The sequence below is a fragment of the Lactuca virosa genome, chromosome 6, assembly GCF_052849685.1.
Source record: "Lactuca virosa cultivar CGN04683 chromosome 6, Lactuca_virosa_CGN04683_v6, whole genome shotgun sequence".
Taxonomy (NCBI): domain Eukaryota; kingdom Viridiplantae; phylum Streptophyta; class Magnoliopsida; order Asterales; family Asteraceae; genus Lactuca; species Lactuca virosa.
In genome coordinates, this window is record NC_136431.1 from 53693905 (window position 1) to 53709636 (window position 15732).

Genomic DNA, 15732 nt, shown 5'->3' on the forward strand with positions numbered 1-15732 from the left:
AGTAATAACATACCGTGTATTGGGTATCCTCTATAAGACAATCGTAATTGTATTCCTCAAGTTTGTCATCAACAACACGACTTGATGGTTGCCTTGTGCTTATGTTCTTTTGCTTCTCCAATACAATAATAGTGTCAACACCATTATTAGAAGTAACACTCATTTGGAAACAAGTATTATCAGAATCTGAAATCTCTTTCTGCACCTGATAAAAAAATTTACGAGTGTAGACCTTTGAAGCATGTGGTTCAATTGGACTAGATGTGATGAATCTAGGAAGTGTTGTAGCAGTGTTAAAGTCATTGACAAATTGATTACGCCTTTGACGTTCCATAACACCCTCAAATGTCATCATAAACATTAAAAGATAAGAACCAGTAAGGGTGTTGTTCTGAAACGACCAATTTTGGCCTTCAGACAATGATGTAGTTCTCATAAGACCAGACATCGGTATGTCCTTGAAAAATGCAGGTACCCAACGTCTACGTAACCCATACATCTCTTGCATCCACTTGTTATTTGAAATGTTAAACTCATGTAAACAAGATTTCCATGCCTTTTCAAAATCATGTGGTTCCAGCTTAGAATTCCAAATTATACAATGAAAACGCTTTCGAAAAGCTGAGTTTGTGGCTAGTTGGGATGTTATCTGAATAAAAATAAAAATATATATTGGAATAATATATATAATGGTGGTGTACGTCGAATGAAGGGTATGAATGGTATGAAACATAAATTCTAAAAGAATTTAGAAAAATATTCTAGCAGAACTACGTTTTAAATTGTAATTCCATCATAATTACAATTTGCTCTGAAAGAATTATATTCTTATTGAACGATATGTGCTAACAAGGTAAACATAGTTACATTATTTTGAATATAAAAAAAATATTCACCTTTTTTGGCAGTTTTTTTGTAATATGCCACATACAAAACCTGTGTGATGACATTGGAAATACTTCATTAACAGCCTTGTTTAAAGTTGGATCTTGATCTGTAAGAACAAGCATAGGTTGTTTGTTGAATGCTTTCAAAAATGCTCTAAGCAGCCAAGAATAAGAACTACCATCTTCTCTACTCAAAAGTCCAGTACCAAAAGTCACACATTTTTTATGATTATCTATCCCAGTGAAAGGTACGAAAACCATATCATATCTGTTTTAAAAAATAAAAATTGGTTAGCGTTATTGGAAGCAAAAAAAATATTGTGATAACATTGCAAAATTTAAAAATACTTATTCATGTTGAATGTGGCATCAAGAGATACAACGTCTCCAAAAGCATTGTAGCTGTACTTTGCTGTTTTGTCAGCCCAAAAAATCGAATTCAATTTTTTTTGCACAACTTTAAACTCGAAAGAAAAACTTCGAATATTTTTTTTCCTTTCCAGCATCTTCACTACAAGGAATTTTGCGTCCCTGGAACCTATGTAAGAATTGAGATTTCTCGTACTGTTCTTGAAATCAGAAACCAACCCACCTCGAATGTCAGACCCACCCTGAAGTCCGGTATACAATCTATGTGCTCTTGAGGCACCAATATTTTGTTTTGACAAGTTATGAATAAACATCTCCTGTGAATAATCAAGTTTCCTCTTTATACGAGACAAAAACATGTTGTCCTTACCAAACAACTCATGATTATGTTGTTCGACAAATTTAGCAACAATATATTTATTAGTACCATGTACTAGAATAAAAACAATTTTCGCTTTGCATTCGCACCTAAATGAGTCTTTCCTTCTCTGAATCTTATTATGTTGAGGGTCTAAAGTATCCACTTTAGCGGTTCTTGGTTTACCTTCCCGATTGCATAGCAAATGTCGTTGTGTGATAATGTCGGATTCGGTTGTTCTAATTGGTCCAAGCCTGCTAATGATGCATAATTGTTATACATTGATAATGCTCCACTATATGAATCAACAATTGAATTGATTTTAGGTTTGATGTCGTATGAAACAACAGGAATCCAATAAGATGATCCACCCGGAGAAACATAATCATGTGTAACATGAGATTGTTCTGCATAAAAAAAACAAGATTAACCTTTATGCAAATTGAAAAAATTCGCAAAGAATTAATCTAGTTTAGTAACATTTTTTCTTATTCGTATACTAACCTTTCTGTAAATCAATGTTATCATCAGCTATAGTATAATCTACCTCATGATCAATGAACTCGATTTCGTTTTCTACATCTGTTAAGTAGAATATGTGTAATGGATACGTAAATATATATAATAAAAAAAATACTTAAAATACATCACCTGGGTTATGATTACTACAATCACCGAATTGATATTCGGAATTGTCATATATATGATTTTCAATGTGTTCTAATGGATCCTCATCTTTGCAAGTGCAAGTTACGCCATATTGCAAAAAACAATATACAAGTTCAACATTATTATTATAAAAATTAACAAGTATAAAAACTTATAAAGATACTTCACCTAAATTTATATTTCTTTTCTCGAATATTTGAAAATCGATATTATGTAGAGAATCATGATCAGCTAACCCGAAATCTTCATAATCATGTGCATAATCCTTAGGATATTCATGTTGATCATGAATATGATCGTCACCAGCTGATACTGTATCATCCATAAGATAATTTACAGCACGATTGAACACCAGATGATTGGAGAAAGCAAAATAAATTCAATCTTACAAACTTTGAGCCAATTCAGTATATATTAAAAAAAGGAGAAACCGTGTAATTGATATGTAACTAAAAAGGCGTGATATCTGCATTCATTGTTATCAATTATTTATTTATTTTAATTTTTAGAAACATTGTAAAGATAAGAATCAACACAAAATCGTATTATTCATCATGATATTGTAAATATTTGACAGATTCATATTCCAAAGATAATAAATTCCATAGATAAGACTTCGAAACATCCTGCGTAAATTTGACTTTTAATTAATTTATTCAGCAAACTTTAAAAAAAATTATTTTGTATGAATTTACATATGATTTCTGATTTATTACAGCATAAACGCATATACTAAGAAATCAATGAATATACCAGACTGTTATTCTGTCAGAATATTTGAAACAAGATTTACAAAAAAAATTATTTTTCACACGTTTGTTGTGTATATTCTAATACAACTTAACATAATTCTACCAGAGTCTTATTCTGTAATAATATATGAGACGAGAATTACACTAAATTTATTTGCTCATGTTTGATTTGTATATTGTAATACAAATTAACATTCTGCAAAAATTTGATAATAACAATTCTAACGGAATCTTTGATTAATCATTAATTAAAACGAATTTGTGAACACTTATTCTATACGAATAGAAAAACAAAATGCATTTAAAAACATACATTAAACTGTGTTTTTGTTTATTCTGTATTTTGTAATCAACATTTACATTCTACTACTTTTTATAACCACATTCTAACAGAATGTTTGCATATAACGTTATGTATAACACAATTTACGAAGAATTATTCTATACAAATATGAGAACAAAATACATTTACAACAACATATTTGTAGGAATATGATAAATAACAAAATGTATGAAATTTTAATCAAACTCAAAATGAAAATTATTAATATTAATTGAATGAAAACATAAACTTACAAGAATAAACCCCTAAAATTCATGAATCCATATCATTATTAGACTGAAATAAACCTCCATAAAATCCGATAAGACTAAATTGAAAACATTATTCAATTCCTAATATATCTTGACGAAATAAACATCTACTCTCTCTTGACCACTGCTTGAGGACAGTTCTTCCTATCATGACCAACACCAAAACAAATCTCACATCTTCTTTTTTTCTTCAAATCTTGATTCACTTGGGATTGCTTGACATTCCGACCATTGTTATCAGAAAAGTCCTTGTTATTGTTATCAATATTATCTTTGTTATGAAAAAACACAAAAATATAATTCCAAATATGAATTTCATCAATGAAATATCATAAGAACAAATATGATATACATCTGATGAACGATTAGTCTGCACTATCAATAGAACAAAATTTATATGCATATGATGAACGATTAGTCAACAATAACAAAATAAATACTGTAAGAACAACATACCTCCATTAACGAAATATCAGAATAAAAAATATGATATGAAGAGGATGAACGATCAGTCTGCAATAGAATAAAACGTATATGATGCATATATATATATATATATATATATATATATATATATATATATATATATATATATATATATATATATATATATTATTTTCGTTGATAAGATCCATATTTAATAGTCTGATATTTAGGAATTTGATTGATATCAATCAAATTTTAATTAACTCGGTAAAATATAAATTATATGGTAAGATTACACTAATACCCTTTAAGAATGATTGGCCCACATTTATGCATACAATAACACAATAAATACTTTAAACACCTGAACCTATCTCTCTCTCTCTCTCTCTCTCTCTCTATATATATATATATATATATATATATATATATATATATATATATATATATATATATATATATATAGAGAGAGAGAGAGAGAGAGAGAGAAAGAGAGCTAGGTTCAGATGTTTTTAGCAACTATTGTGTTCCTAAATGCATCAATCACAAATTAGCAAATAATTAAATAATTAATTAAATCAAAAAGGGCATTTCTGGTTTTTTACACTTGCAATTAAGGAAACAAAATAAATATATGTTGGCCTAATATCTCTTCTTTATAGCCATCGACCATTCGCAAACATACCTCTGTATCCTTCATCTTGCCACTGCGGTATCTTCTTCTTCCTCCCTCTCCATCGTCGGCTTCGTATTCCATCACCGAAATCGGTCTATAGTTGTCGCCGTACACCAACATCATAGCCCTGGTATGTTCTTGAACTCAATTTCTAATTTTTAAACCTAATTTCTGATTTTACAATCGACCATCTTCCATCTCCTTCTTCAATTAAAACAGTTCCTTTTTGAAATCTGATTTGAATGCTCATCTAACTGTGTTCAGTACGTATTTATAACCAAATACGAGCAGGTAGACATGGCGAGAGAGAAGAGATATCAAGTCTTTAAAATCCATCGATTTCTTTTGATGTTGTTGAAATCATCCAAGGGTTTTGTGTTCATGATTAAGGTTAGTAACACTCTCCGATTAAGCTCCGTTATTTTATCTTTTTAGCATCAATTGCACTCAATTTTTCTATATACTAGTTGTGATTTTGGAAGTGAACGAGAATCAAGAATCAATTTTTTATGTTATCAATGCTTTTGAATGTTGCTTGTACTGTTGCATTTTTTCAATGTTGATAATAAAACATGTCATCCAAGTGTTTAATATAATGTCAAAAAGAGAAGGTTTTTGTGTAAATGAGGTAAGTTTGATATGTTGGACTTATTGGGAAGATTTTGTTAGAATATGTTAAGCTAAACTACATACTATTTTGTTAGAATTACAATAACATGTTTATACTTGTGTTGAGATATTATGTTAGAAGTAAAGTAGATAATATTCTATAAGAAATTTTAAGGAATTGAAGTTTAAGCAACAAACGGAAATGAAATATTCTTTTAGAATTGAAGTTAATATGTGTAGTTATGTTATTTTGGTGTATTCAAACCTGCAAATTCTTTCAGAATGAGAAAACACAATATTCTTTTAGAATGAGGTTAGTAACACTAATCGATTTGATGCGCTATTATTCGTAAAAGAATTCGCAAAAGAATGTTAGTTAAGTGCATTTTGTAATGTATTCTGTCAGAATTTATTTATATAAATGCATTCTGTTAAAATGTCTTTGAGTATGTTTGTTAACAACAAGTATATTTGTTTAACGGATAATAGTAACGAGTAATGTATCTTATTCTTTCAGAATTGCATGGAGAACGAATTCAATATTGATCATACAAGAGAAATATTTGGAATCGAGTTCAACAACAAGTATATATGCGAAGATCAAGTGGATATTATGTTAGAATATGTTAGAATATGTATAACTATATTAAAATGTAAATATGTAAAGAATATGTATGAATTTGTATTGTATTTCGGATGTGTATTAAGAATAAAATCATAGACCCAACTTAGATGTATATGAATAATATCCAGAATTCTTAAATCAGGTTAATTATCAAAAATATGCATTGGAAATATATTCTGCAAGAATAAAATCGAAAATATATTTACTAGTTTATGGTTGACATTCTGTCATTCTGACATAATAAAATCGGATTTTTAAATTTGAATTAATTTAAAATATTCAGATTTTTAAAAATAACGGAATTAATTATCCCTAAAAATCCGAAAATTTCCTTTTTTAATATAGGGTAATTGACTAAAATGCCCTTATACTGAAATTTGTGTAATTATATGGTACATGTTACTCTATTGTAGTATCATAAACCCTCAGATCATGATATTTGATTCTATTTCATCCGGTGGTCCAGATCTGTGCATTCTGGCACACAATAGTTAGTAAAAACAAAATAACGTAAGCCTATATATATATATATATATATATATATATATATATATATATATATATATATATATATATATATATATATATATAGGCTTACGTTATTTTGTTTTTACTAACTATTGTGTGCCAGAATGCACAGATCTGGACCACCGGATGAAATAGAATCAAATATCATGATCTGAGGGTTTATGATACTACAATAGAGTAACATGTACCATATAATTACACAAATTTCAGTATAAGGGCATTTTAGTCAATTACCCTATATTAAAAAAGGAAATTTTCGGATTTTTAGGGATAATTAATTCCGTTATTTTTAAAAATCTGAATATTTTAAATTAATTCAAATTTAAAAATCCGATTTTATTATGTCAGAATGACAGAATGTCAACCATAAACTAGTAAATATATTTTCGATTTTATTCTTGCAGAATATATTTCCAATGCATATTTTGTATATATATATATATATATATATATATATATACACACACACACACACACACCTAAACGAACGTAAATGAACGGACAACACCAATGTTCTTGTTCCTTCGCTTAACTAAATGAACAAACAATCGTGTTCACGTTCTTTCATTTATTAAATAAACGAATTTACCGCCGAACGGATCACAAATAGTTCGTTGAACGTTTAGTTCGTTTACAACAATGTCATTGAGTATTCGGATATCGAATTACATAAAGAGACACTTCAGTGACAGTGGCATGAGCAAACAACATTAATAAATCCTTTTATCAAGCATGTTCAGACTCTACCAAAAAAAAGAACCAAACCAAACCTGTCAATCATACAAAATGGGTTTCATTCACACGATTCCTTTTGATTTATAGGATCCAAATGAGCCATGAAGACAAAAGAATCTAAATGATGTAGCATTTGTCCAAATAACAACTAAAAGTAAATAAAAAAAAAAGGCTACCAATGCTTCAAAACTTCAACGGGGTGTATCTTTTGCTCAATTGCTCCGTTTATCTATAGAAAAACATTATTCTAAATGACTCAAACTATTTTGACTTGATGATTGGCTTCTTGGTTTACATTTTGACTACTTTGACCTAGTCAACAAACATACAAAAGCTATAACACGACAACCTACTCCCGTTCCAACAAGATACCAAAGACATTTCTTCGAATTATGAATATCAAAATCAAATTTCTTCAATGCAGCACAACGTGTCAATAACCAAACACCATTGTACCTGAAAAGTGAAAATCCACATAAATTATCAGAATTCTCCGCTGTCAATAATCATCATTTATAATTAAATTCCAATTTTTATTTCAAAAAGGTTGTTTTTGAAACAGAGCAAGTTATCTTACAAGGAAACAGGTAGAGAACATACTCTTTTGAGTTTGCAACAACAAATGCTTCCAATGCCCACCTGGGGAACACAAATTTTGCCACCAATGAAGCAAATGACTTTTTGTCCTGATTCGCTACCAGAGTCAAAACAACAGGAAGTAGCACAGACCACTGATGAGATTAAAAATAAAAATACATTATTAGTTAATTCCATATGTTAATATAAACTAGGTGTCATAATCATTAGAGACCTCAAATTTGTGAGTGAACCACGGAACTCAATCTCAACCCTAGGATGAAAACAATCAACGGCAGAGATTACAATGCGATTTGGCAGTTACAAGTTGTTACAAAGCGGTTAGCCAACTACAAATCAAAGTCGTTAGATGAATTTGATCCAAGGGCCGTGATTGAGTTTCCTGGTTCCCTCAAAAATTTGAGTTCTCTAAAGAGAACTCATATTTGTGAGGGATTTAATCACGGCCATTGGATGAAATTCATCCAATGGCCGTGATTTATAGCAGACCAACTGCTTTGTAACAACCTTTAACCGCCTAACCGCTTTGTAATCTCGGCCATTGATTGTTTTCATTCAAGGGCTGAGATTGAGTTTCATGGTTGCCTCGCATATTTGATTTCTTTAATGATTTGGACCCTATAAAAATACATTTTTAGTATTTTCAAAGGTGACATACCAATTGTGCTTGGCTAAATTCGAGAGAAATGGCAAGGGTATATGATATGCCAGTCACACAGTATACGAGGCACAAAAGAACTAAATAATTTGACACGAAGCTTGATCTTGGATAACTGAAAAAATAGAACATGCAAAGATACACTAAAGGCTTCATGACTATATTCAAAAGATCCATCGTATCTTTCGCCATAAAATAAGATAAGCTTTTCATCCCACTAGCGCTTTCCCTCTTGAATTGTAATTTATCCTGTGAAAATGTTCTCAAAGCTCCAATCATGCATAACAAAGCTGAAATCACACATCAAAATTTTACATTTAGTCATTTACCATAAGTAACAAGTTTATTTTAAATATTTCCTTTTTTTTGCACTTACAGACAGCAATAACGGTATATTGATAGCCAGTATATCCAAATGACACGTCACTCACTTCAGCCATTGTTCCTAAGCAAGCTCCCGCAAGCAAAAGAATTAAATAATCTGCAGCTTGTACTCTAGCATCTCTCATTCGCTGTTTAGCAACCCTATAAAACAAAATCGTAATTCCTTATTCCAAAAAAATAAATCAAGATTTAAAAAGAATATTACCTTCCAAGATAATATTTATACTGACGAAAAACTCCAGGGGTAACTCGTCCTGATAAATCAGGGGTACTGAAGTAATTATACTTTTCAACTTCTCGTTGTTCTTTATTGTTGGGTTCATGAGAAGGTGGTGATGCTGATGAATTTTGATCACAGAGGTGTAACATATCAGGGGGTACTCTATACCCGTTGTGAAGCATCCATCGTACAGGGAGTTGCTGAGCTGTCACATTGCCACCTGGCTTTATTATACCCTCGAGAATATCGATTAAGTGATCTGGAGTATTTACACGTTCGGGTATCCTGATTCCTAAACCTTCGAAATATTCCTCAACTTTGTCTACGGGTCCATGGTACACAGTAAGACCACCTTTTGCCAGAAGTATTAAGTCATCAAACATCTTGTACAATGAGTAGCTGAAGAAGATAAAATCAGTCAAGATTCCAGGTTGACCACACACATATATGTTGGGAAAATAGTCTCAAAGATTCTCAACAATAAACCAGTCGGGTGAAAAATAATAGAGAAAACCAAACATAACAATATACGTGGAAAACTCCAAAACCAGAGAAGAAACACGGGCCCCAGTTGAAAATTTCACTATATGACAAAGTATTATAATCATATAAACAAATCTCTGAAGCTAATTCACCCAATTACATAAAAAAGTAGAGTGAACTCCATGTACTTGATTTTTTTTCTCGTTTTAGATTGTAAAAAAGTGAGTTAAAGGGTAATTAGGGATTTGGCTTGAGAGATTTGTCTATGTGATTGTAATAATTTTTCATTCATATATTGGATTTTTCTCTTCTCTCTAAAGACGCGTAGTTTTTCTCAAATTTTGGAGTTTTTCACATATATTCTCGTGTTCAATTTTCTCTATTATTTTTCATTGGGTTGGGTGTTGGGAATCTTTGAGGCCATTTTCCCAACAAGTGGTATCCATACACACACACACACACATACATACATATATATATATATATACCTTGGTTGGTGAACAACCATGCTTATGTTGACACCTTCCATGGCTTCACGTCGAAGAGCTCTAAGAAGTAAACTAGAAGATGCACTGTCTAAACCGGATGTAGGTTCATCCAAGATTAAGAGGGAAGGTTCCATCACCATTTCCAACCCAACGTTTACTCTTTTCTTTTGGCCTCCTGAAATTCCACGTTTTTCAACTGTTCCAACTTTGGAATCTCTAACTCCCTGAAGTCCTAATGCCTCGATCACTCTTTCGGTTATGAGAACTTTATCTGCTTTTGGCAAATCGGCAGATAGTCTTCAGATTTTGCGGTGTTTTTAGCAATGATACAAGACATTAACTCAGTCAGTATATAATATATTATATACTATACAAGACATTAACCCTATCAAGACATCAAATTTGTTGCAACACTATTTATTTTCGAAAAATTACGGTTAACTTATTTGGTAATCTCAACAACAAATATGAAAGTATAATCACGACTTTATTAGCTCCAAATCACAAATAACATAAAAGTAATAGTAAATAAAATACTTATACATACCTGCATCGTGCACTAAACCTCAAATTCTCTTCAACAGTCAAATCTCCATGCACAATATCATCTTGTGGAACAAAACCAACAATTTTTTTATACGAATGAATCGATTCATTTTTTCCATTTATCAAAATCATTCCCGACATTGTACACCCACTTATTTTTCCGGTTAAAGCAGACAAAAAAGTAGTCTTCCCCGCCCCCGAGGGCCCCATAACAGCCGAAATCCTACCTGGCAAAATCTTCCCACTAACATTCCTCATTATATTCCTATTTTTCCCTTTTAAAGTCAAAGTCAACTCCTTAAAAGCAACCTCAATCCTAGGCCTTTTCCTCAAAACATCTACATCACTCATGTACATGTTCATCTCCTCCATTGCTTTCTCTTTCTCAATTTGACCATACGCGTATTTAAAGATTTGACTTCTTGTATGAAGCTCCTTTGAAGCTTTACGTTCGTGTTTTGTTTTATCTCCATTTTCCAAATTTAACCCTTTATCAACTTCGGTGTTGTCATCAAGTGAACGTATTTCTTTTTTGTTTCCTAAAGGTCCTGAAGGTGGGAGTGAAGGTGAACCTTTTGTTTTTGTTCTTGAAAATTTTCTTGAAAGTGTTTGGTGTATTCCTTGTAATCCTGATGGTTTCCATCCACTTGCATCTTTTGAAGCTCTTGATTTTTGTCTTGCTTGAATTTCGCGTGCATATTTTACTGCTTCTTCTCTTGATTTGGCTTGTTTTTCATATCGTGTTGAGATTACTTGGTCTGAGCAATTATAGACCACTATCAGTATTGCTGTCAATAAAGCCTACAACAAAAAAAAATCATAACATTAATTGTAACTTTAATGAATGATATAAGATATATTGAATATTACTTTGATTAAATGATAAAATACTTACAATGAGCAAGATTCCATACACTTTCATGCTTGGAATTTCTGTTCCCTTGTCACACTTAGTGCCAGGGAAGCAACCTACAAAATTTTGTTTTATAATGCTAAAATTTTGACTTATAATGCTAAAGGGAAATCTCCAAAAAGTCCTAAAATTTTACCCTAATTTATGAAAAAGTCCTAAACTAAAATTTGTTTACGAAAAAGCATGAATTACCGGTAAAAATGGCGATTTGACCCATTTTTTCCGGTTTACCGGTTTTATTACTTACATGTTTCACTAAAGTCCCATTATTTTACCTTAATTTGCGAATAAGTCCCAAAATAAAATTTACTGATGATTTGGCCATTTTCTTCATGTAACATACATTTTATCGGTTTCATTGCAGACTTAGACACCTAGTCATTAAATTAGCTGATAAGATAAATACGATGGGTTATATAATGTCACATTTACTGTAAAATTTGATACCTATCTCATCGGATCATTTATGACTATGTATCCACGTCAGTAATGAAACCAATAAAATGTGTGTTTCCAAGAAAAAAGGGCAGAAAATGAGTTGATGTCTGATGAGATGGATATATTGGGTTACATAAGATTAGATAGACAATTTGATATTTCTTATAAACGTAAAAAATAACGCAGTTGTTGTTAGTTTATGTAATTATTGTAGTCTTCGTTGGATGAATTTTATGTTCCAAAAAGATATACAAAACATCAAGATATCAAGTTTTATGCTAAACATAGCATTATCCATCTCATCATCTCATTTAATGACTAGGCGTCCGGGTCAGCAATGAAACCCGTAAAATGTATGTTACATAGAGAAAAGGGCCAAATCATCAGTAATTTTTATTTTGGGACTTATTCGCAAATTAGGGTAAAATAATGGGACTTTACTGAAACAGGTAAGTAATAAAACCGGAAAAAACGAGTCAAATCGCCATTTTTACCGGTAATTCATGCTTTTTCGTAAACAAAATTTAGTTTGGGACTTTTTCGTAAATTAGGGTAAAATTTTAGGACTTTTCTGGAGATTTCCCTAATGCTAAAATTTTGTAAATTTCCATTCCATCGTGGAATGGAATGAAAAATTGCATTATAACTCGACATTAGCTATGTAAGTTATAATAACACATCTTATTTTTAAATTAAATTAAAATTTATCAAATGTCAATTGATTGGTGATGAAAATATAGAGATAAAAAAAATAAAAAATAAAAAACAAAAAAAATAAAAAAAATAAAACTTACGGTATTTAACCCTAGACCCCATCCGACAATAGCATCTGCAATCAAACAAAAAACATAACATAAATGAACGCTAATAACAAGAATAAACTTAAAACACATCAATGCAAAAATGTTAAAATGTAACAAAATACCCTTGAGGGCATTGAATTTTCTTGATAGTTGTTGGACAATAATATCCTGCAGCACAAAATATCTCGTTACCCATTTGTACTGGGACCCACATATCGGCTGAACCACAACTGTAATTCTTTTGGCCAGAAGGTAGCTGGTAGTGGTATCTGCAAAATAATTTCTAACATATATGACTTAATAATGTTTTTTTTTTGGAAAAGGAAATTCCCTAACGAGGGTTCCTAGGCCAGCTTCTGCACGCCGACTAATCCCCCGCTGCGAACATGAGACTATGTCTCATGCCCTAAAGTCAGTGCAGGCGAACCTCCATGGCCACAGGGGCTGAATAGTGCCAGGATTTGAACATGGGTCAATAGGTTATCCACCATATCTTCCACATGTCTTACCAAGTTACCACAATCAAAGTGGTTTATGACTTAATAATGTTTATAAACCATAAATTATGAATAGATTAGAATATATATATATATATATATATATATATATATATATATATATATATATATATATATATATATAAAGGATCAATATAAGATAATCACTTACGGTAAACAAATACCCGTTGTTGGATTCAGCTTTGCAACAGGACAATGTGCACCCAAGGGGCATGCTTTAATGACAAGTTAACAAAAAGATAATTTTAGTAATTTGGAATCTATTAATACTCATGAAGAATTTAATAAACTACATGAGCTAGATGCAAGAAACTGCAATGTACTTCAATTTTTTTCTTATTACAATGTTGTAGTTCCAAATTATTCCATTGTGCTTTAAATTTTGACGAATTATAGCAATCGCTAACCTGCCGATTTGAATTATGATAAAATGGGACAACTTAACAGGTTTTATATCATCATTGTCGACATAAGATATTCACATGTTATATACCGGTTACATGGAAAATAAATATATGTTTTTTTATTATTAATATCAGAAAGAAACTTGAACACTTATAACTTGTCCAAGTTTTTTCTAATAATAATAATAAATAATCATATATTTATTATAAAAAAGAAACCAATACCTTTGATGTTCCATATAAGTTATAACGAACATCAAAGGTATCGGTTTCTCACTTAGATCTTACCTATTCATTTATGATAAATATGTTTTTTAAAAACCTATTAATTATGTTATGTCATCATAATTCAAATCAAGTTTTACCCATTTCTATGATGGGAAACTTTTATAAAGTACAATGCCCTAATAAGGACTAATTTGGAAAAGTCTAGAAAGTACATTGCAATTTCTTTCATAAGCCCTAAAAAAACTACACTTACGTATCATGCAAGTAAGACCTTGAGGGCAGAAAAACCCCTCACAACATGGTTTACTATCAGTAGTCCGAAAAGGCATTTTTTTAGGATCCGTTTCATTATAATCATACTTTTGACCAGGGTTGACTGTACTTGCCCATCCTGCTTCACATCCTTGGGACCATGACGTCAGATTACAGTTTCTATTGGGGCCTAAGAAATGAGATTGAGATACGCTTTTCTTCTCTCCAGCGTTCTTCAGAAAACTGGTGAAGTATACTCTAAGTTCTGATACAGTGCATAATCGAGTTGGGAGATCTGGAAATTGAATAATATAAAGTTATAAACTATAAAGTCAATCTGAAGTTCAAGAGATTTGAAACGAAAAGAATGAATCACCTTTTAACTTGTCTTGACAGTTTTGGAAGAATTGTTCCCTTCCTTCGAAGTCAAAAGCTCCATGGAAGTCCTTTTTGCTAGAACAGAATCACAGATTACAGATATAGGTAAGTGCATAAAAATGGATGATAGTGATGGAGTCATGGAGCATTTGGAGTGTAGTGAGTGCTTACACGTCTTGAGTGCAAAATCCTATCTCTTTTTCGATTTCAGGCTGGTATTGTTCGACTGTTTTGTTGAATCTTCCGAGAAAAAGGTTTGAAATCAATGGTGATAATCGGGGTTTTCCCTTTCTTGGAGGAGGTCGATTTTGACACCAAACATGGTGGGGGAAATTACCCACGAAAAGAAGTAGAATTAGGATCAAGTATCCAATCCAAGAGGTAATTATCCTCCTCTCTCCATTCATCTTATTCAGACTGCAATAAAATCATGGCTATTTCAGAATCATCAAGCTCCCTTCCCTCGATTCCTTTAAATTGCTTAAATTTATGACACGAACGTGAATGCGAAATTGGGTATTACGTAACGTAACCCAGAAAAGAATTTGACCAAAAGTTGAATGATTCTTGAGGAAATGCAGTTGAAAATCAGGTTTGAGAAAAGAAAGGGATTTAGGTCAAAGGAGGTGTTTTGCAGATTGTGTTTGGGTGAAAGGATTGACGATGGATTCGAGTATCGGTGGAGGACCATGATTTGGGGATGAAGAAATGGAGGGGAGAAAATGATGGAAAGAATGTAGGAATTGGTGGGAATCTCAACCTTCAAGCGTGAATAAGCAAGCAATTTATAGGTTGTGTGTGGTAGTAGAAGGAGGTGAAAAGGTTTACTTGTATGGCAAATTATTATTTTAATTTCTTTTTTCATTACAAATATTACTAGTTGAAATGAAATCCAAATCAAATATTATTAAGGATGATTATTATTAACAACGATCGTAACCATATTTTAGATATAATAAAATGATATAGCTTTTTTTTGAGTTTTGTAGATAACCAATAAGCTCAAAATGGTTGGTTTAGAATTAATTTTTTTGAATTTCAAACATGTTTTTGTTAGAAGAAAAAAAGGTTTGAAACTATTTTTTTTTTTAAATATAGTCTCGAAACTACTTTCTTTTTTCAGACAAATATGAGTTTTGAATTTGTTCTTGGTGACTGAGTTTCAAACTTGTTCATAACTTTTTTTTATGAAGT

General features: G+C 31.3%; 1 protein-coding gene across 1 annotated transcript; it reads right to left on the bottom strand.

Annotated features, from left to right (window-relative positions):
* Positions 1-7430: 7430 nt before the first annotated feature.
* On the bottom strand, positions 7431-15276 carry LOC145120055 (ABC transporter G family member 28-like). The gene is made up of 14 exons (XM_079055842.1): positions 14710-15276; positions 14537-14613; positions 14162-14455; positions 13428-13491; positions 12881-13027; positions 12750-12784; positions 11500-11573; positions 10606-11405; positions 10059-10355; positions 9073-9486; positions 8860-9008; positions 8484-8773; positions 7829-7959; positions 7431-7684 (listed from the first exon to the last, which is right to left on the bottom strand). The coding sequence occupies exons 1-14, from the start codon at positions 14943-14945 to the stop codon at positions 7531-7533; spliced, it is 3162 nt and encodes a 1053-aa protein (XP_078911968.1). The 5' UTR covers positions 14946-15276; the 3' UTR covers positions 7431-7530.
* Between the last annotated feature and the right edge of the window lie 456 nt (positions 15277-15732).